The sequence below is a fragment of the Lingula anatina genome, chromosome 2 (assembly GCF_051362555.1).
Source record: "Lingula anatina isolate TDL-2025a chromosome 2, LinAna3.0, whole genome shotgun sequence".
NCBI classification, from domain to species: domain Eukaryota; kingdom Metazoa; phylum Brachiopoda; class Lingulata; order Lingulida; family Lingulidae; genus Lingula; species Lingula anatina.
Window position 1 is genome coordinate 35,030,664 of NC_141768.1, and position 23,121 is coordinate 35,053,784.

General features: G+C 35.2%; 1 protein-coding gene across 1 annotated transcript; it reads left to right on the forward strand.

Moving 5' to 3' along the window:
• The first annotated feature begins 84 nt into the window (after positions 1 to 84).
• On the forward strand, positions 85 to 18,070 carry LOC106163025 (uncharacterized). Its single transcript, XM_013540490.2, has 7 exons — positions 85 to 227; positions 880 to 1,339; positions 1,964 to 2,062; positions 5,611 to 5,672; positions 6,288 to 6,428; positions 9,831 to 9,975; positions 14,775 to 18,070. Exons 2-7 carry the CDS (start codon positions 1,144 to 1,146, stop codon positions 16,832 to 16,834), a joined length of 2,703 nt encoding a protein of 900 aa, XP_013395944.2. The 5' UTR covers positions 85 to 227; positions 880 to 1,143; the 3' UTR covers positions 16,835 to 18,070.
• Positions 18,071 to 23,121: the final 5,051 nt, after the last annotated feature.

The following is a 23,121-nucleotide window of genomic DNA, read 5'->3' on the forward strand; positions in this document are numbered from 1 at the left end:
TACAACAAATGTGTTTTAAATAGATCAACTAACGCATCCATGGCGACCATGGAGAGCGTGGCTTGGCACTGAGCCATGTATCGAGTTATCTTGTTTGTTCTTTCCAAACAGTTCAAATAACACTGATATAACATTTGAAGGAGGTAAATTCAGTGAGCTCTAAAATTTTTGAGTTAACAACCTGAAGACTTCATCCATTGATTATAGATTATGTAATCCTCTGTGAGGTAATTATTTATTTTTCTTTGATGTGATGCGCCTCTCATGGATGGGGCTTTAATTTTCTTAATATGCATTTTGATTTTAAATGTCTTGTGTACATAAAGTATGCCACACAAGGGCATGTTTTAGTATTTGTTTGGCAATTACATTGTGTAATCTCCATCAGTTTACAACAAGCTTTACTAGGATAGGCGAGTAAATTATTGCGACTTAAGTATCTTTGGAAATGTATTAAGTGATACTGTATGCATTTTTAAGCAACCACCTAAGAACTTTGAAGAATGGCATGTCCTCTGAATTTAAACTGTCCTACTAGAGGATTTCAAGCCCATCAGTAGCATTCTAATCACATCAGTCGAAGTTTCCTGAGGCCCTACATTGTCAGAGAAATGCTTGCATGTCTTTGGTCCCCTCCCAATTAAAACAATTTGGATAATGACTACCTGTGTCCCTTCACATGCCACTTGTATGAAGAGGGGGAGCAGGTAGTTCCCTCTATTGTTACCTAAATGCCTCATCAGGTGTGCCTTGCTGCGCATTGAGAAAAGTTCCACTAGTTGTAAGCTTGGAATCAAAATAGAGTGAAATGGCCTTCCAGTTAACAATGCTTCCCTTTTGTATTTAGATTGTTATTTTGATGTGTTGGTGTTTATTCAGCTATGACACATGACCATTTGTAAGGATGGATGTGGACCAGCCCATTGAAAGGGGGATGATCTATACGCCTTTATTCAGGTGCAAATACTCTATGCTAATCTGCGCATACCAGAACCTAAAGAATGCGAGAAATTGAGTTAGCTCTTGCTTGACCTGCTGTGGGGCATGTCTTAGTGAGCAGAGTGCTGCGCTGACAGGAACATGGTGACAGTATACTAAGGACTAAGAAGATGCATATTCCCACTTTTCACTGATATTTCAAGGATGATAATGAAACAAACCATGGGGATTACTTATTTTTGCTTTCTACTGTTACTGGTTGGAGTCCGGGCCCAGGGTGGTGGTGCCGCCTGCCCAAATTTAGGAGGAGTTGTAGCAGGTTGCATCATTGGCACTGCGGTTCTATGCGCTGTCATAGCCGTAGTGGTATTTTTACTATGGAGAAGGAGACTTCATTCTGGTAAGCTAATGCAGGTTGTGTTGTCATGAAATTTTTATGAAGTGTTTGGAAATATTGATCTTTGGCATTGATATTTGTGTAGGAGTTTTTTTTTATTTTATATATAATGTAAATTCATATATAAGAGGGCAGCAGAAAATATGTATATCTCTAGCTGTAGAATATTTGGTTCCCGTTGACTGCCTTCATCTTTTATTCAGTTTGATATGTTCTCTTTTACACTGATATAATTGAACTTGCGCTAGCTGTCGCTCTTTAAACTTGGCGTTAATAACTTAAACCTGTGTGGAATGCTATACCTATTGTTTTGTTTTGGATTAAATCACCTGAGCAGAGTAAACTGCTACCAAGCATGTAATGGGTTTATGCTGCAGAAACCTCTTACTTTATAAATTGGTGGCAGGTTTAGTTTTCCCTTAAAGCTTCACACTTTTTACGTGAGCTATATAATTGTAATTGAAAATCGCAAGACCTATAAGCACATTTTGACCAAGAGGGTCTTTCTGTAGATTGTCTCTTCTGTAGATTGTAGAAAATTTTAAAAAAGAAAAATGAACAATCATTCAATTACCTTGTACATTTATTTTATCCAACTTTTTTTTTTCATCATCATCATTATCATAGATGGAGGAAAGTCCAAAGTTGGAGAAGATCATGCTTATGAGAATGCAGCATATCAAAATGATGAGAGTGTTCTGGAAAAGAAAGGAGATGTTGAAGAAGGTATGCTTATCATCAAATATTTAATACTTACTAAGCACGTAGAAGCTTTTTCTTTTTCTTTTTTTTTTTGGAATGTGACACAACAGCATTTGAAAAGCAGGTAAGTTCACTCAAAGAAACTGAACTATACAATGGAATGCCTTTTGATTCTCACCATCCTGAAACAAGACCTTGTTAACTGATGACATGCGGGCCATTTAGTAGACAGAGTAACGGCTGGCTGTTCACAGTCTGAGACTTTCTAACGCTTAAGCATGCATGGTGACCATCTCTGTCAAGTTAAATTCTATGCAGCTAGTCACCGGAGTAGGGTTGGGATTGTTACAGGCTGTGTCATAGACAGGTCAACTGTCCTCCATCATGCAACCTGAGAATAATCTGGCATACCCATGGCTTAAATAGTGTTCCCTCTGCTAGACCTGCACAGGTGTGTTGAAAAGATACAGCAGCTGTCCTGAGCTTATTTTGTCCAAAAAAACTTATCCGTGATTTGGTATATTTTAATGTGAAAATTTGCAAGCTAAAATCTCGGCCTGTTGACCCATTCTTTTGTGATCCTTATAGATGAATCAAGGGACCATATCATATCATATCATCCAAGTCTGTACAAACGTCTGTTGCCTGTATTAAGTAGATAATGATTTGATAATGATGATATTGCCTCTTCGGTTGGTATGCAGAGACAATGATTCTTCTGTAGTGATATGACAAGAAGAGCTTGAATAATACATAACATATATACACATAAGATTATAATATCATATATTCACCTTGGATGAGCCAACACCCTGTATGGTAGATTGGCATGATTATAGAAGGCACTTTTTTATCAGTTCATCAAGGCCCACGAAGTGGGTATTTAGACATAAGGTCTCATAAAGGTGAGAATTAGACAGGTATTATTGCACCCTTGATTTCCTTCCATTAGCTGATTACAGGGTTTTCCATTGCCTCACAGCACTCTGGTGTCTGTTATATATGGTATTTATATATATGTATAATGATGAAGTATGTTCTGTAGACAGGATGGAACTCCTGTTTCATAATTATATACCTACATATGCCAGTGTATGTCAGGAGTTGGTGTACTGTGACTGTTACTAGGACACTGTGTACATTCTCCTTTTCATGTTCCAGTGGGTCTTACTGTTTTTCTTTTCACATAGCGAATGCACAATCATCATTAAAGATACATTAACAGGCGGAGTGTACTTAAGTGATTCTTAACTAAGAATTTCATCTCAAACTTTATGCTACTTGTGGTTAAATAATTATATGTTTATTCATTCAAATATTTATTATCATCACATTCACATCAAACACATGCATTTATGTGAAGCGTAGATAGATTTCAAACAGATACCTATCGCTGAAAATGATAGTTTTTTTCACTGTTAAAGTAGAGGAATTGTCTGTATGTTTATCACTGCTTTTCATTCGTATTTCACACTTATCAATCAAATCTTTGTACGTGTCCCTTTGCGACCCTGTAGTTTAAGGCTTAGGCTTACAAGAGGCCAAAGAGTGACATTATATCATTTGGTGCTTTTGTCAAATTACCACAAATGAAGTGCGTGGCGGCCCTCCTGCTGCTTTATAAATTGTGGAATATTTGGAATATTTAGCACAATAACTTTTTGTAAACTTAGACACTGGTAATTGAAGGTACAATGTCTGTATTTATACTTAGTATGAGCATTACCATGCAATGTTTCTGTGGTGCGCATTGGTATTTAATAGCAAGACATGGTTCGTAATGGGTATTAAACTAAAAGCGTTCACAGTTCTCAGACTACACAGTAGGTAAAACCATACGCTTTGTCAACAGGGCTATTGTGTGGAATGGGACACCTGCTTTACTCTAAATTATTATCTGAAATTACTGGAAACCTGGGGTGGAGAAGAAAGCCATATATTGTGATGCTGCTAAATAGGGGCAGCAGATTTTTTTAACGTTTTGAACTTGTTACTTTTTTGCTGGAGTGTTGTGTTGACTGAGGTAATGGCCTGAACCCTATTTAGTATTATAGATCTTGATAACACACTTACAAGAAAAAATGGAAATTAAAGGAAAACAGCTGTGTAGTTCAGTATAATGATATAAAGCATTACAGACAATGTACTGAATATTTATTAACCTTGTCAAAAACTTTTGTCCACACTTCTGGAAATGAGTTGATAACATTTCTGTAACTGTCTTTAGATGAGCAAATTTTGAAGATAAAAACTTTGTTTAAAACTAAAATCAAGAAACTGTGAACTTCTTTTGTAAGTGGATATATAAGACAAAATTGATTGTAAGTTGTAACAGTACAGAATGTCACGTATTTGACTTTGTCTCACATTTGTTCCAACATTTATTGACCAAAAGAGTATCAAGTACACAAACTGCAGATCAATACCACTATTGAATGTGCAGGAGGATGTTAAAATAGATTTTATGTCTTAAATAATACAGATTTATTTCATTATTTGACAAGTCCAAAAAAATTCTAGAATGAAATTATTTATCCCCAAAACTCTAAAATTTTATTATGGAGGGAAATTTGCACATGTTGTCTCAAATAACAGAATAATGTGTTTACATCCCTTAATGAAGTCACCTAGTATATAGAAAATCAATACATTCTTATTGATTCAGCTATGACAGCAAATAATATAAAGCAAGATACACAAGATTCTTAATATGCTCAGTAGTTTTGTATGCACTTTTTCGACCAATATTGAACCTTGACCATAACTGTTTTTAAAATGTAATCCATATCTACGTGCCTAAGTCTGTTGATTTTATCAGCTTTGACGTATGCTAGCTGGTCTGTGTGTGTTTTTTTTTAAAGTTTACACAATATCATAAACTGCTTGTCAAATTCTTCTGAAACCCCCTAAAGCAATGATTGTAAAATTGTAATTCCAACCAGGTGTATTATATTCTTGGCAAAAAGACATTCAGCCATAAAATAATTGTTTTCTGCTAACAGCAATAAAATTATGCTTTTTGATCCAAGTAGTGCCCATATCAAGTACCATTCTGTAATAGTGGCCATGAATTACTTAAAGAATTAGCAGGACTGTTAATTTTTAAAAGCATAATACAGGAAATTCTGAAATGCAAATTTTATTGTCTTAAATCACCCTGTTTTAAGTTGAAGATAGTCTGTGCTTAAATCCCAAGGGCATGTTATGTTATTTTTAAATAATGAAATGAGAACCCATGCTCAAACATTACAGTGTCGATGGGAAGGGAAACTGCGAGGAGAGTATGTAATTGTTCACGTGGCAGAAATTATGTGAACAAAAAAGTGGTGTAAAAAGATTTATTAAATAAGTATATTGAGATTGGAATTGTAGGAAAGATAGTTGGTAATAATTAGAAAAAGTTAAAGGTGCACAGGAAATTAAAAGAAATGTGTATCAGCATTATGTGTGAGATTATAATTTATACACAGTTTTTGCAGCTTTAGCATTCTATTATTATTATAATGTTATTCACAATTTCCATTCTCCAAAATATAAAAAGTGTGTAAAAGTAACTTTTCTTTCTATTTCAGCTTTACCTGTTGGATATGTGATGTGCGCAGAGTATACAAGCCCCAACAAAAACAAACCTAAAGTAAGTTAATAATTTCTTACCAAAAAAACTTTACAGCTAATAAAGTTAATGAACATTCTTTGAAAAATACAATCACCTGCTGTATGTCTATTCCTAAGAAAAATGATTTATAATTTAGTGTGTATGTGAAAATGGCTCTTTTGAATTGTCTCATTTGATAGTTTATATTGCATTTTCTCATAGAAACGCTACATTTTCACCACACAAAAATGCCAATTTAGACCTTAAAATGTATTTAGTTAATCTAGGAAATGAAAGTGAATGTTTTTGCCATTGATTTCATAACAGATTCTTTCCCAAAGTACCTTACTGCATGTAATATTTATGATGTAATGTAGAAATTAATGTAGACTCATTTTTCAAAGAAGAAAAAAAAAATATCTTGAATGTCTACCATTTGATAGAGGTGTATACATTTTCTCTTTTGAAGTTTGCTATTTAGACTGGAAGGATCACGTGTTAGTCTTAAGCTTACATATGGCTTGAATTTTAATATGTTGCAGTTGTTTTCCATAACGTTCAGACCTCTTCTTTTTGTGTACAGCATTATGTTGTTAAATAAAGGAAATGACAGAAAACAAATGGACACTTATGTGACTATATTTGCTGTTTCAGGCAGCTCCAATTTTCTCTTTGAAAAGAGAGCAGTCCCAGCCAAAGTCTTGGTCATCACTTCCTAGAAATCCTTTTACTAGTCTTGACGAGAGTTATAGAAAAGGTTCAAGGGCATCACTAGATGACAATATATTCAATGGAGTAAGTTGTGTTAAAAAACCGAGCCATCACATTGGCGATCAAGTGATCTCTCTCTCTCTCTCTCTCTCTCTCTCTCTCTCTCTCTGTGTCATTTGTTATGAGAACAAAATTAAAATAAACATTCTTTGAAATGAACAGTTAAAACATAGTTATAATGAAAATAAAGCTTTTCTCTAAAGGTAAATTTATGTGGACTGCTCAGTGTACAGGAAGAGACATCTGTACTTATTCACATGGTAACTCCCTTGTCTTTGATATCTTCAGTCTAAGGTCACACATGCACCTCATAAAGGACTATTATACTTACTAGTATATTACTTGTTATCATAGTATAGTAAATCACAAGTTCCAACTTGGAAGATAGGTCATGTCTGCTCTTTTGCCGTCCTTGTGCTCACATAAGCCCCATGTCTAGTCGATGGCATTTTGATATTTTTTATTCAGTTGATTTTTTTTATTTTCTTTTTATGGACTTTGAATGTGGCCAACATGATATTATTTGTCCATTAAAAAACCCAATGTCCCCAAAAATTTAAGGGGCACTGCATGATAAAACAGACAGGGATTTTTTTATCAAAGAGGCAATAAAACAGGAGCATTTAGGCAATAAACTTCCTGTGGTAAGTCCCATAAAATTTCAAGACAAGCATCAAGGTTTTTCTTTTCTTTAGTAACATGATAATGTGTTTCATTGCCTCATTGAGCACATCTCTTTGCCAAGTTAACATGATATAAGGTTTGAACTCTGATATCTCCGAGTGGGTTTCCTGTCAAAAATTCAGGCAAAGAAAACCCAGTTCATACTCTTTCTTTTCTTCTTCATAAATGTTGGACGCATTACACATGAACTGAAACTTGAAACTAATCATAGTGTAAAACTGGTTATCTTAGAATGCCTAAACCTGTGATAAACCACAAGTATGTCAACTTTTCAATATGCCCCCTTTTGTATGAAGTGCTTAAACATTCCAGAGACTTGTCATCAAATCATATCCCATCTATGTCACTGCCACTATGTGTTGTAGATACAAGTCCGTATAATTATAACTTAAACAACATTAATTTTGAAAGGACCAAAAAATATTAACAAAAGAGAGAAAAAAATTAGTACAAATAAATTCAATTTCCCTAAGATTCAGTCAATACCATTTTATTTGTCTATCAGTTATATCCATCAGTGCTTTGGGATCATTTCCCCCCACATTAGTTACACTTTTTTATCAAATACAGGTGTGCAAAACCTGATATCTTAACTTGATAATTACAAGCCATGGACAGAGTCAGTGTGCACTGACGCACAATACTTTTCCAGTGCTTTTGTTGGCATGACAGGTCACCATTTGGGAGCGGCACTATGCTGCACCATATACTAGTCTCCTTGTTCTGTGCACTTGTTCATTCAACCTGTGGTGACTGTGCATTGCTCTCTCTCTCTCTCACACACACACATTTGGGACATTAAGTATGGGATCGTCCAGAAGCCATTTGACTTATCATGTCACCTTAACAGTACCCCAAAGCATGAGAAAGCCTATAATGCTTACTCTTCATGTTATTTACTAAGATCTGCTGTAAGTTAATAAAATTCTCATGTGGACCTTGCAAAAAAATTATTTTAAGATTACTCGCACACAAACCTCTCATTTATTTACCTGAATATTGCAATTTCCACTCAGGAGTTGCATTCCATTACATATGATGGATCACTCTAGGCTTTATGCTGAGCCCTACCGGTCAGGGAAATATGTAATCAACCCTGGGCAAGTGTCACTTTACAAGGTGTCTCTCATTATGTGCCATGGGCCACTGTCATTAAAATAGATGAATATAGGTAACACCATTGAATATTGACTGAGATTGCATTACACATCTCTATGAAGTTCTTTATGGAGGAAATGGGACTTTAAAAAGTATTCAGCCCCATGGAACGAAAAATACTTCGCGTGCCATTTGTGGCCTTGAGACATAATTTCTCATTTTGTATGATTGATTCACCAATTGAAACTTGATTTCTTAATTTTAATTTGTAATGTGAGTGATGGTCTGTTTATTATCCCTTGCATACTTGATATAATTCTTAGTTGTTTAAGACAAGTATCCCTTAAAAGACAAAGTCCTTTTTTTCTGAAATTCACAGCTTTTTGCAAAGTCATTTTCCCATGCACCACCTTTAAACCTGATGACAAGAGTATTTTAAATATTCAGCCTTAGTAAGAACAAGTTCGTGTATATACTTGCATGCATGCATGCAGGGCCTCTCTTGAGTGGTTTTTCAACTCTGCTGCTTATTGAAAAAATGGTTTCAAGAGAAACCTGAAGAAGTTGCAACAATTTATACAGGATGAAGCTGTATTGTGGGCAGCTGAGGTGTGTTTTTAGAAAATTATCAAAGTTTTTCTTTTAAAAAAAGTTTAGGTATCCAAAACAGAAAATTTTAGATGGTTGGTTTTACTTTCTTTCATATTTCTCATTTCTTCTTGCAGCACATGTCATAAAATAAGGCTTTGATAAGTTGTCCAAGTGCTTCTCTCTTCTCATGAAAGGCATTGCATATCCACACCACCCAAGATCAAACAAATGCCCCTTCCCTCCTCTTGTAACATGCCCTTTCATCTAGAAGCACAGTATAAAGTTCCTTTCCACAACAGTCTAAAATTTTCTATCTCCTTCTACTGTTGACCCAGATGGGAGCTCATTATCTCGGTTAATATAATCAGGGGACATACCTGTTGTGCATGACATTGTGGCAGTGCCTTGTACAAAGAAGGAAGGGTGCACATGATATCAGGCATTTTATCTCCACCATCACTCTAAACTTGACTGCATTGTGAAAATGGTGCCCACGGGAGCATGGCTTAACAGGACAATGATGCAGCTTTTGGGATGAGAAATGGAAGCAAATTTGGCAGAAGAGGTTCTGATTGAACCGGAAATTGTCTATTTTGGTTGCTTTGTACCATTGATATCGTCCAAAGAAATGGAGGCAGAGTGGTTCCAACAGCTCTCACATTATGGAGCTTTTCATTGGAGCCTCATGGTCATCATGTAAATTGCAAAGTTAATGTGCTTTTCAAATCAAACCTATTTCCTAGAGCCTGTAAAAATTAATTCTGATTCGGTTGTTAAAAAACACCCTGCCCTAAAATAAAGTAAACAAATAAAGGTAGCATTAATAAGAAGAAAAAACAATTAAATAATTATAAAACTATGTCTAGTCTCTTTTCTGCTCAAATAGCATTGAAAAGTCTTGAATTTCTCAATCTTATTGCATCTAAGTAAGCCAAAGGAATGTTGATCGGAAATTCACATATTTCATATCCCAAAGCTTAATTTTATCCCATATAAAAAGATGCATTTTGAAAAAAAAAAGGAAAAGATATAGGATATAATTTTTATTTTCAGGAGACGGAGGTGGTGAGTGTATCCCTGCAGAGCAAGGACATCATTGGGCTTGGGTTCAATGTTGCTGGCAGCATGCGTGATGGCATTTTCATCAGTCAGGTGCACAACAGAGGCCCTGCCAGTGAATCAGGAAAAATTAAAGTTGGTAAGTGTGTGACAGACAGACAGACAGACGGACAGAAAGACAGGCAGATAGACTGTATGGTGTATGTTACAGACAGCTATTCACCCTTTTACTTCTTATATGGTTTATTTGTGATATTAATTTTTTCACACTATATGCATAGTTCCATTCTTGTTTTCATCTGTTACCTACACTCTGAAGTCAAATAAGGTCAACTTATTGCATTTATTCACAATGCAGGTATTTTCATATGGAGATGAATTTGTCTAGATTCCAAACAGCTTAAAAGTGTTGTCAGGAAGTAAGCCGATCCTCAAAATAGACTAAGGCCCCATTCCCATAGACACCACCGATCTACACAGATCGATCCAACTCTCACTGAGTGCAATTAGCATAACTAAATGACAAGCTTCCTTCTTGTGTTAATTAAAATATACACCAAAGCTGCTAATTATACAAGTATGTTGGAAACCAGAAGAGGTGTGTCAGTCAGTTTAGCAGATTGTACTCGGTGAGATTGCCCACAGAGTTGGATCAATCTAAGTAGACCAATGATGTCTATGGGGATGGGGTCTAATAGCCCATGTTAACATTTAATGTAATACTGTAACAATGTATTTAAACATATAATGCACATAATGTATGGTCCTTTCAAGATAAGCAGTTCCCATTAATGACTTTTAAGTAGAAAAATTCCCTTATGTAGTTCAAATTATATTAATAATATACAGGCAATGCATGTATTTAAACTAAAACATATGAAAGAAAGTTTGGAAATGATACACATTATTGCAATAAATAGGAAATTACTTTTCAATTTTGAATTGTGCACAGTCCATGTAATTCTACTTATCAAAACCCACATAAGAAATTGAACTCTTTGTGGCAGGGCAAATTAGCATGGACATTATGAACAAGCACATGCTGGGGTCAGCCATACATAAAGTAACCACATAACCCCTCCTTCTCCACATTGTATATCTGCTTTCCTTCAAAGGCCATCATGGAAGGAAGCTCTTCAGGTGTGAGTTTCCTCTTAGGGCTTTTCTACCTTCTTTGGCAGGATGGTATGCAAACTTCAAGTACTTCTGTTCAACTATTTCACACACATATTAAGTGTATCAATGAGGCATTTCCTTATCACTTAAAGATTTCCAAGTGAAAAATTATCAAAAAGGAATTTTTTCAGTTTGGTAGCAGGTGTTGAATGAGGGTCCCAGATCAAGGGAAGTAAAATTAACAATTTACAAATTACAGTAAATAAAACTAAATTCATATCTCATTGAAAATGCAGGAAATACAAGTTGAAAATAACAAATCGCCAAGCATAATGACTTCGTTTCACAAATAACGAAGAATAAAAAGCTGCATTCACAAGTCACAGGATTGGGATTATTCACTGAACACACTAAGTAATATGAATGCTTCAGGCATCTCGGGGGGAAATGAAAGTTGCCTTCATAGGTAATGAAAATACCCCTTTTTAAATGTTGAAGAAAGAGAATTCTTGATAATTCTATGAAAAAACCTAAAACAGCAAAATTCATTCTTAAGATATTTTGTGAAAGAATAAGATATTTAAATCCCTCCTGGCAACATCAAATAACAATTATCTTTTTTGTCATTCTTTCTGAAGAAAATTGCGACATGATTTTGCAACATAAATTTATGTTAAAAAAGGAAAAGGATAAATTTCCAAACCATTCATCATTTTGACAGTTTCCCTCACTTGGAAGATTTCTGAAAAATGTCAAAAAGTCGCATGCTGAGTCCTTTATTTCTAATAGAGAGCATTACATGTTTGTCACGTATTGTCTCAAAAGTGATAGGATTTTGGGGACAGGTTGGCATAATGAGGGATGAAAGAACTGTTGATGCTCTACACACAAAATTAATGTGCAGTGAGTTTTACATGCTTAAAATCAGAAGTGGTTGAATTGGCATTTTTACAGAATGTAGTATTTTTTTTTTTTTTTATTCTCTACAGTATTTCTTTAAATTTTTCTCTCCTTTTCTTAAACCTGTTGTAGAAAGAAAGCTTCATTGTATGGGGTATTTAATTTCTGAAAGGTACCATAGAAGTATAAAGTTATAGTTGTCCTGTCAAGTAAAACACCTTACCGTGAAACTATTTTTGTGAAAGAAAGTGTACATTTGATCATAATACTTGACTTGTAACCAAATCTTGCGAAAGAAATTATCGCACAAAATAATACCTGTATATATTACATATTTGAATTTTAGTTGCTGTTGGACCAAAGCAAATACCTTTAAGGATCATAGGGGTTTTATTTGTAACATTATTACAAGATGTAACATGACCCTGAAAAGTGCTTCTTGTCCAGTCATATCTAAGCTTGGCTTTCTGTTGCACTCTTTAGTATTATTTGGTGTGAAAATAAGGCGAGCCTTTGATATAGACACAATGAAAATAGACAAGAATCTGTGGAATGTATTACTATTCAGATGACAAAAGTTGAAGAGGTTTGCACACAATGAAAAACATGTTTATCAACCTTCAACTGGACTGCTGTTTTGTTTGTTTACCTGATATACTTCCCTTTCATTAAAACAGGTGTGTCTATAACGTTTACCTCAGCTACCACTCGCTCAAAACAGGAAAAATAATAGAAATAACCAGATAAAGAATCTTAAGTTGCTTGACTAAATGTTCATCTTAAATAAGAATGCTCTTACATACTCTTGTTTAATCACTTAATATCTTGCAGTAATGTCTGACAGAAATTAGAAATCTTTAATCCCTATATGATGGAATATTGACGAAAGTGTGGTAACATTATAAATATTGATCATATAACTCGTGGAGTTTACACTGTTGCTCTGTACAGTCTTTCAAATTTGACCTATAGTGAACATTAAAGCAGATGAAAAGTTTAGCTTGGAAGTATCAGCCTTGCCATAACCCCCCTCCAAAAAATAAATAAATAAATAAATAAATAAATAAATAAATAAAGTAAAAAAGAGGAATACAGTAATTACTCGATCTTTTCAATGGAGGAAAATTGTGAATTTTACAGGTACTGAACTATAGCAGGCTATGCTTTAATTCTATTCCATGCAGTAAAAGAGCCACAAATGCTATATTTGTGATTATAAAATTATGTATCTGAAAATTTGATAATTTTTGCCCATAGTACCCCGAGTAAATACCATACAAGTGTAATAATATTTTCCCACACATGTCATGAAAAAAAGTGGAGTATACTGAAGGTTGTCCACCTGTTTGATTTATGTCTGTCCATCTGTCCATTGGAGGATGAAATCTGAACCACCCACCACTCCTACTGTTTACAGTCATTTTGTCCTTTGTGCTTGAAGACCTTCAGGTATAGTTTTGGTATCAAACCATGATCTTTGAGAAAATTGTTTGTCCTTCTGCCTATATGACAAATGTGTGAACATGATGTGTTATAAACCTGACCAAAATGACAGCTGTCCAACACATGACATTTGCCCCATTACTGCCAAACGGTATTTTTGTTTTACTTAAAATTTATTAAGTTGTTTTGTATGGTAAAAAAGCAGGTTGCTTTCGAAAATCAGCATGATCAGTTTACATATATGGTAATTATTCTGGTTTTTTTTTTTTTGGGGGGGGGGGGGGGGGTTTCCACAATTTTGGTGATGTTAGCCTTACGACTGCCAAACCATATTTTTGCTTTACTTTACTTAAGTGAGTGGCTTTTTTTTTTTTTTTGTAAAGAATCAAGTTGCTTTCAAAAATTGGCATGATTGGTTTACATTTACGCTAATAATTGTTTTTTTTTTTAAATATATATATATTTTATGTTTTCACACATACGCATTTTCAGTGGCTTTTATAGCCCATGAAACTGAATCATTTTCTAGTTTTTCAATGTCCATTTTACCTATAGTATGTAAGGTAAGATAGTAAGAGTGATTATGCTGTTTTAAAGCAATATGTAATAGTGCATCAAAATTGGCCAAAACATTATTTGGTGCACTGATCTCTGCCTCTCAATATCTGAACATTTGTCAGCTTTGCTGCCTTGTTTCCTGTATGGTGTCTGTATATTTGTCAGCTTTGCTGTCTAGTTTTCTCTTGTGGGGGGATAGGCATGGGAGATGAGAATCAGTTTTAGTTTCTGTAGGTAAGATTACATTTTACATCATAATCCTATTAAGAAAAAGCTTCCAAGTCTTGTTTTTGGGCGTGTGGAAGCCTACAGTTTAAATTCGATCATTTGTATAAAGATAAATGGCCGTGATAAAAAACATGAAGAAAAGGGAAGCCCTATAAAGTGTAATGTAACAGCAGTTTTGACATTTTGAAAGTATGGCATGCATATCTACATTTAGGTGAGATTAACCCTGACATGTAATGTTAAGCTGGGTAGGAAAGAATGGGATGTCTTGTCACATACAGAAGAATGAAAGTTCTTTCTTTCTGTTAAGATGATAACAGCTATTTAATTGAAACCTACTTTTAAAATCCAGTTACTTGACAATAATAATTTACACCCCATGGCCCCACTTTTTTGTCATATTTCACTGCCTTTTTCATGTCAAACATTGGTTGAATGTACACAGCTATAATTTACACAATTAGAAAGCATGTTACTCACAAGAAAAACTGCAGGCACAAATATACAAAGTGCCATGTTGCCGTTACCATTTGTTGTGTTTCAATTTCTTTTGAAATTTTCTTCCATTTTGCTATTATTAATATATAAATTGATAATCGAAGAAACATTTTTGTCTGGAAAAATATAATGCCAAGACTGATATATTGAGGATTGCAATGAAAAATCTATTTTATTTTAAAAATCATTTTTTAGGTGACCGCATAGTCAGTGTGACCATCTCCTTTGAGAACATGGTGTATGAGGATGCACTTACCATCCTCAGTTATGCCTCGCCATACCCAGTTCAAGTCCAGCTTCAGAAATCCAAGCCAACAAAATCAGGGGCATTACAAGTGAGGAGAACCCCCTCCCAGACCAGCTTGCCCAACCTGCACCACCCACTGTACAGAAGCCAGTCCCTTGATGATTTGAGTCGGATTATGAAGGACAGTCAGCCGCTGAAGACACGTAGAGCTTTCAGTGAAAATCGGAAAGCTAATCAAGCACTTAAACAGGGATCATTAAAATCGGGTCGTGAGATGACATGGGAAACGAATATGAACAGGCCAGTGCTAGAACTTGATGAAGATTCAAAGTGGGAAAATGTGAAAGAACCCAATATATTCGGTGATGAGCAAGTCATTGATTTAACAGATGGGAGGAGTGAAATATTCAAAGAAAAACATAAATTTGTTGAACATGACAAAACTGAAGTACAAGCTACTATTGAAATGACAGAATTACAGAAAGAATCTGCATACAACCTGGAGGCAGTTCATCCAGTGGACAACAAAGTAGACACTGGTGATAAAAGTTTTGAGGAAGTTGACATTGATAGTCCAGAAAGCACACAAGAGGAACTAACTTCTCCATACAGTCAGTTAACGGAACAAGATAGGAATGAGCTTATTCGTCTGAGTTACGAAGATTCTGCCCCTCCAGTTGTAGAGAATTCATCGTATCATCAGCAACCTGAAGTAACCCCTGATGAGGACCAACCAGTTGTGAAGTCACAGTTGGTGGTTAGGCTGTCATCTCCAAAGAAACAGGATGATAGTGGAGTCAAGGAGCGAAAGTCATCAACATCTTCCAGTAGCTCTTCAGAAAAAGAAGAAGAGAGAGAAGATTCAGAAAGCAAAAGAGAAGATGAAGCAGGAGGTGAAAGTAGTAATGAAGAGGAGGAAGAACAGTCAGAGAGTTCTGATGCTCCACCAGCAAAACTATCCAGGTATGCCGACATATATAATCTTGCAGAGATTGATGACATGGACAAGACGGAAATGATCCTTCATGAAGAAGCAAGCAGCATGACAACAGAAAGTCAACAGGGCTCAATTTCATCTGCTGAACCCAGTCGCTCTCAATCCATAACAGACATAGAAGCCGAAGTACAGGCCGAAATGCAGACACCCATCCCACTGGATGAGGAAGATGCCAATACTGATGACCCTGCCCCAGGAACCATTGAAGAAGACTGTAAAGAAAACATTGAAGCAACAATCCCTGACACTGACAAAGACTCTACGCATAACTGCTCAATTAAACTCATGTCTGATGAGGAAAAGGTGCAAGCATTCCTGACAAATGAAAATCCAGATCCTAAATTGTTATTCAATGAGAGTTTAGTCAATGACTCCACTCCAAATGACCATCACAGCCAGTCCTCAGACTCTGATAATACTCCCACCCCCGAAACTGCCCAGGAATTTAACTATGAGATTAATGGGGAAGAGAGTGAGGAGCACTCTGACCAAAGCGGACGTAGTAGTCCAAAATTTCTTATCGATGAAGATGAAGTGATTCATGCGGTGCCTGCTCAGGCAATTCTGGATGAATCGGAGGAAGAAGCAGCAGACAGTGCAGTCAGTGAAGGTGCTTTTGTCATTGATGTCAGTGAGCAGGATTTTACGGACAATAACACTGGCCTCACTGTGCCCGAGACGGCATTCACCATTGACCAAAGTACCTCAGATCAACAGGACACTAGTAGTAGTTCATCGTCCTCATCCGAGGATGAGGGCACCTGTTCTCCGAACACCAGTCAGTTTACAATAGTTTTGAATGGTGATGAACAGAGTAGTAGTTATGGCACGTCTCCCGAAGCATCACCAACCAAACCGAGCTTTATCATTGACAATGACACTCAGACACAAGAACAACTTATGAACATGAGGAATAATGAGGAGAATCCATTTGGGAACAATATTACTATGGTTGCCACACAGCAGTATAGTCCAGATGCTTTCACTATAACACTCAACACTGATGAGTGAAAATGATATTATTGTCATGTTTTAAAGAATGAGACTATGGCTTTCTTATGTTGTGCATATTATGAATATCATTTAAACCATTCTTATGTCTTATTATCATTAATTTTGATAGATGTCAGTTTCGTGGTAACTATTTAAATTGAAAACATTTTATTGTCACTATTTTATAAGATAGAATGTCAATTGTAGCCTTCATAGTTGTAGTTTCTAACAATTTCTGACAGAGAAATTTTAATGCATTTATTTGATTAATATTGTATGTACATGTAAATATATTTTAAGACTTACAAGCATTAATCTATGTTAAAGCAGTCAAATGACATCAAAATAAGTGTACAGCTGATTCAGCTCACTTATCAGTTGTAAATAAAACTTAGTATTTAGTACTGTAGATGTAAATCTAATATGTTATTTATCAGTTTTATAGAAACTGTAACGTGACCTATAGTTAGTGTTAATGGGTGTAGACTGGATATCTATCTACAATACAAAAGTAGATAAGTTATGTTTATTATCAGTTGTCCATTAGTTTATATTTTAATGGATCAGAGTATGCTAGGATAAGATAAATTATGACTTTACCATTGTGTTCCTGATACGGACATTGCATGTTGCAAACAGTATTACATCTCACCGTGATGACCTCAGTTAGACATTAGTTACAGCTTTAAAAAATAAAAAATTAAAGAAGGCAGTGATTACTCCAAGCATATATCCCCCCCCCCCAGACACTCAAAAAATTCCCCTACATTGTTGTGAAAAGTCTTGAATTGAATAATTTACCTATAGTTGTATAAACAATTAACTTTTATAAATTAATATGAATGTATGTCAAACATATTTAATCAAAATATGATAGTTCATTTGTAGTGGACTTGGAGTCCAATATTTGTAAAATTCCCCATCTAGTGTATTTCTTTTTATGTACAAGAATTCTTGTATTTTGTAAACCATGGTTACTGACAAATAATACTACTCAGGTATAAGTAACATAATATGCAAATGCTCACAGGTGTATTATTATAAATGTTGTATATATTTTTCACATTTTCAGATGATAATGAATGTTCCAGACCTCCAGATCATAAATTCCGAGTTCACTTAGTGAGTTTGGCTAGCATATACATATCACTATTGTTTTTTCTTCAAGCAGTTCTTTTTCAAACCTCCACAATGTTGTAGTAACAATATGCAGTATATTATGATTAATAAAGCCTATGAATTAATATAAACTGATTTCTGCTGAACATTTGGCTCTTTATTTATTTATTGATTTATTTATTTATTTATTTATTTTTATTTTTTTGCATGCAATATTACCTAAAATCTCTATTTAAATATCTGGTATGTGCACCCCCTTTGCATTTTCTCAAAGTATACAAATTTTTACATATTTACACTTAGAGGTGGATGGCATGAGAACCTATTATTCACACAATGGTTTATTAATGTGTATTTATGATGATTGCTTTTCTAAAGCTGATATAAGTTTAGATCTCATTACTTATTTACTCGCTCATTGTTGAAATTCAAGCCACATCAAAAACTATTAAATTAAATGTAACATGAAATGTCTGAGTACAGTCAATGCCACGTTAATTAAAATTTCAAGCCATTCCTCATTCTGTAACAGTCTGCAGTCAAAATATACAGTGGTATTTATTATGATACTCTTCAGTCATTCAAAAATGTTTGTTATTGAGGAAATGTCCATGCCCCGAGGGGTGTTAATAATCTTTGAGCAAAATATTTTGTAGCGGATGATCAAGACTTCTTATCAGACTACCCTCGAGCTGATCTTCTTCTGAAGGTATCGTAAAATGAGGTTCTCTGAGGCATGTAACCATTAATAAATATCAAAGCATTCAATAGGTGTTCTAAATGCTAAGATATTTTGTTTTTTAATGCCCCTTTCAGATTTGCTTCTTAGCTTTCTTTTATTTCTGCAATGTAAAATAATTGTGCATGCTCAGACAACCCAAAGAACTTCATCAATCTCTTTCCATTAGATACTAAAGAAAATTAATTTTCCTTTTGTAAAAAAAAAGTACCTTGCATCATGTTGCTAATTTTATTTAATAGCAAGATTCCAAAACAAAGGGGGCATTTTGTGACAATTCAGATGTATTCAATCATCAAAATTAAGACTTCATCACCCTTCTCAAGGATACATTATCTTTATTACTAAATCATGGTAGTGCAGGCCAACAGCAAAATATTCTCTCCTTCATCAAGAATGCATCAATCACGCATACTTGTGGCTAATAAATACATTTAAACAACTAGAAGGCTTCATAAAATAAGCATTTCCGCAAAACTGATGCACAATTTCTCTCAAAAGATCTACTTTGTTATTCAAATGTTGACGGATAAGTGCTATTAAGATCCAGCAAAATTGTCAAGGGAAAAACACCTAAGTACAATAATATTGGCAGGTGTATTACAAGGGATGCAGGCACAGACATTTTGTATGAACTTTTAAAAAATCAAACAGAAATGCTGGACAATTTAGCCTTCCAAGAACCATTAATTTTCTATCATTATCGTTCATATTATCAGAATATTTCACAAATAAGCTGTTGAAATTGTATATGATCAATATGCTGTCATAATGGTAGAACATGGATATCAAGGAAATGAGGGGCTATCCAAATAAATGTTAATGCAAGTACATAAAGATGATCTTAACATAAACTGAAGAATTCATTTTATTTACAATCTATATATTTAATATAACTGCAATCAATCAACCATTTTCACTTTTATTTTACGTAGATATAAATATAAAAACAAGTCCAGTGCACAATTGTTCCCTAAAGTAACAATAAATTAGTGATAGAATAATAATAACTGCCCTAATGATAAGTAATAATAATCATGAAGCATTCCATAAAAATTTTAAATGCTACTTACAGAATTTCTTAAATTGTCTTTTCAAATGATGAAAAAATACAGCAACAAATAAGTATTGCTGGGTTTAAAAAACTAAATAGAACTTCATACATAATAACTGCTCTTCAAAAAATTCACACTACTTCTCTAGCCATTTAAGATTGTATACAGAGATCAATCAGTAAGATCAATCAATAATTTTCTTTTCATAATAATTATCGTTCATTTATTTTTTTTCTTCTAATGAATAACAAATGAATCTTCTTCATTTTACTCAATCATTTCATAAACATCTCTTAAGCACATCTGAAAGAGTTGGTATGGCACAAGCACAAGTAGTATGGCAAATAAGACATTCATAGCCTCTACTGTCTGAAATTGATATGCTGGCTTCCTTAGTTGCATGTGATACATGGAGGTGACTGCAAGTGTTTGACATTGTGGTGTACTGGATTTGTTGGATTGTGTTAGTTGTGATATTCAGTTGCGATCTACAGAAATTTAGAAATCTCCCAAGATAGACATTTGTTGTTCTTTTGAAATAAAGGAGTAGGGAAACTGTTCTTTTGAAATAAAAGGAGCAGATAAACTGGAACTGACAAAGAAAGATGTTTGACTATTTTTCAATAAGAATGTATTTTTCAAGATTAAATGGAGTCAGCTCAGGGTGTGAAACCGAAACCACACACGCGTTGCAGTATCCAGTAAAATACAAGATATAATTTTGATGTTTAAAATAACATTAAGGTGGTATTTTGTGTCACTTTGCATCATTTTGTTCTATTTGATGTCGTTGCAGTATATAGTGACACCCCTGCCTGATACACAAACTCAGGACGTGAAAGATATGGACCAGGAAAGGCAGGCTGCCAATTCCTTTTTTGCTTTGTACTATTTATTCATATCTATACTCGCCTGTTACTACGGCATCATCATGGGCGAAGAATTCCAGACCTGGAGGAACAAATATGAACTTAGTGATCAAGCGATGACAATTTTAAGTGAAGCGGGGTTCAACTTGACGCGATCCTGCAAGATGCTAACAGTCACGCTCATCCAGAAAACGTTGGGCAGCCACTTGGGCAGCTGCTGCAAATGCAGGACATGATTAAGAACAAAGACATGATTAAGAAATCAGCCAGGACAGAACAAACTGCAGACACAGTAGAGGACGCTGCCAGCAAGAGACACGTAGCAAGGGCCGGCAGCAGCAGAGGACCGAAAGCTCAGCCACCGTCCTCCTCAGAGTCGGGAAGTGATGTCACCAACATGGCGGAGCCCATAGCAATTGAGGGGGAGTTGGATTACACAAAATTGTGCCAGCTTCTGGGCACCAAGATGGCAGAGGGAGTTGCTAAGGAATCGATGCCTCCTCAAGGTAAGAGCACCTTTGATCCGTTTGATTCCCCGGGTGCTGCAACTCTGTGTGTGTTTTTAAAATGGTGTAGTACAAGTGTAAGTTGTACCAAAAGAAGAACTACACTGACATACTAGAAGAAGCAATGTTCATACAGGACAAAATGAGTAAAATATTATAGGATAAATATATTAGGATAAAAATCATTTATCAAAATATGCTTGTAAGTTTTTTTTTTTCTTTTTTTTTTTTTTTTTTTTGGCTATGTCAAAATTATGAGATAGCTATGTTGAAATTACAAGATAGTTATGTAGAAATTATGAGATACTACGTCCTAATTACAACAATTTTTTTAACACGATACCTGTCGGCTTCTGTAATTCTTCTATTTGATGTGTTATTTTGTTAATTACTTTAGGTACAAGATGAAACCTGCACTGTCCCTTGGTCAGAAGTCTGACTAAAGAAGGTCCAAGTTTGAGGAGGTCATTTTTATGTTGATCTTGGTAGGCATCCAGGCAGTGATAGACAACCTCATCTACAGCATTGGCAAGACAGGTAGGAGTGTCTTTGTAATCCTGTCTGCCTCTACGTCTAAGCTTGTCTGTTTGCCTTGGGGAATCAAGGATTTCCTTTGGGAGACAGTCCCGCTGGGGATGGGGAGGCATTGCCAAGCATGCAGAAAGACAAGGTATGGACTAAGTTCCACAGTTTAAGGATGGCACTTGACCTTACTGCCAAAATAATGGATTTCCTTGTACCATTTCGGAAGATTGCAGCAGTGGTGAGCTTACAGCCATCCAGACTTATCAGGTTTTTGTGAGATCCTCCTTTGACCAAGTATTTGAGTATACGGACGATATGGGCAGAAAAAAAATGTGTGTGGAGAGGAGTAAACAACAGACAGTGAGCAACAGGTCTTACTTTATGTGGCAGGATACATGTGTCACAAATTATCTAAAAAATGTGAAGTAAAAAGCCCTAAGTATGCTGCTGTAATTAAAACAGGTTCAGGAAAGGCAAGTCATCCTCAGATAGGGCAGCATATTTAAAGATGTCAAAAACAGTGGACTGAGATGGTTAGCATGTGACAGACATTTTGTTTTTGTTTGTGCAGTTGCTTGAAGAGGTAGTGAGGGAAATATTTTCTGAAGAAAAGACATATTCTTATCACAACCATGGGGATCTCTGTAAAGGGATAATGAAACTGGCCTTCCACAACAAAGTTTTAATGCATTATTGGGAAGAAATGACAACCAGAGAATTTGACAAATTAAAAATGGACATTTTTGGAATGTTTGTAAACCTGTATGTCACTATAAGAGATCATTCATTTCGCAGACAGCTTATAGAAAATTACCAACAATCAGTGTCTGCATCAACTAAAGAAAAAGAGTTAAGAAATTCTCTCAAAAGAAAGAGTGGATATATTATTTAGGTTTTCCACAAACAGACAGTATGTATCAGTGATTAATTAGTGTACATGATTATGGATCCAATTCTAGAAGTCGGCGTGATATCACATGATGGCTGCCGCCTTACCTCCAAATCGTAAGGTATAATTTACACATAGTGTAAACCTAACTGATAACATAATTGTGGTTTTTCATACTGTTTTCACAAAGCCTAATTGTCTTTTTTTCTACTCACTTTACAGGTTAGGGGAGACCTGCTCTCATGTTGGGGCTTTGTTGTTTAAAGTGGAAGCAGCAGTGAGATTAGAAGTGACAACTGCAACATGCACAGACCGTCCCTGTGCATGGAATGATTTTTATGTTGATTCTGTGGAAGTTGACAAGGTTTCAAACATACAGTTTTATTCAAACAAAAGCAAGATTAGGGTGAGGAAACGGCAGAAAACCATTCCACAGGCAACCCCCCCAGGCCAAGGCAGCATTTCTTCAGTCTTTGGAGACCCCATGCATAGGACTTACTTTATTTAGACAACATAACGCAAGATATTTGTTGGACTGGGCCCTACACCAGTGCCAAAGAAACTCCTTGGCACTGGACATTTTGGACATTTTAAAAGAGATTT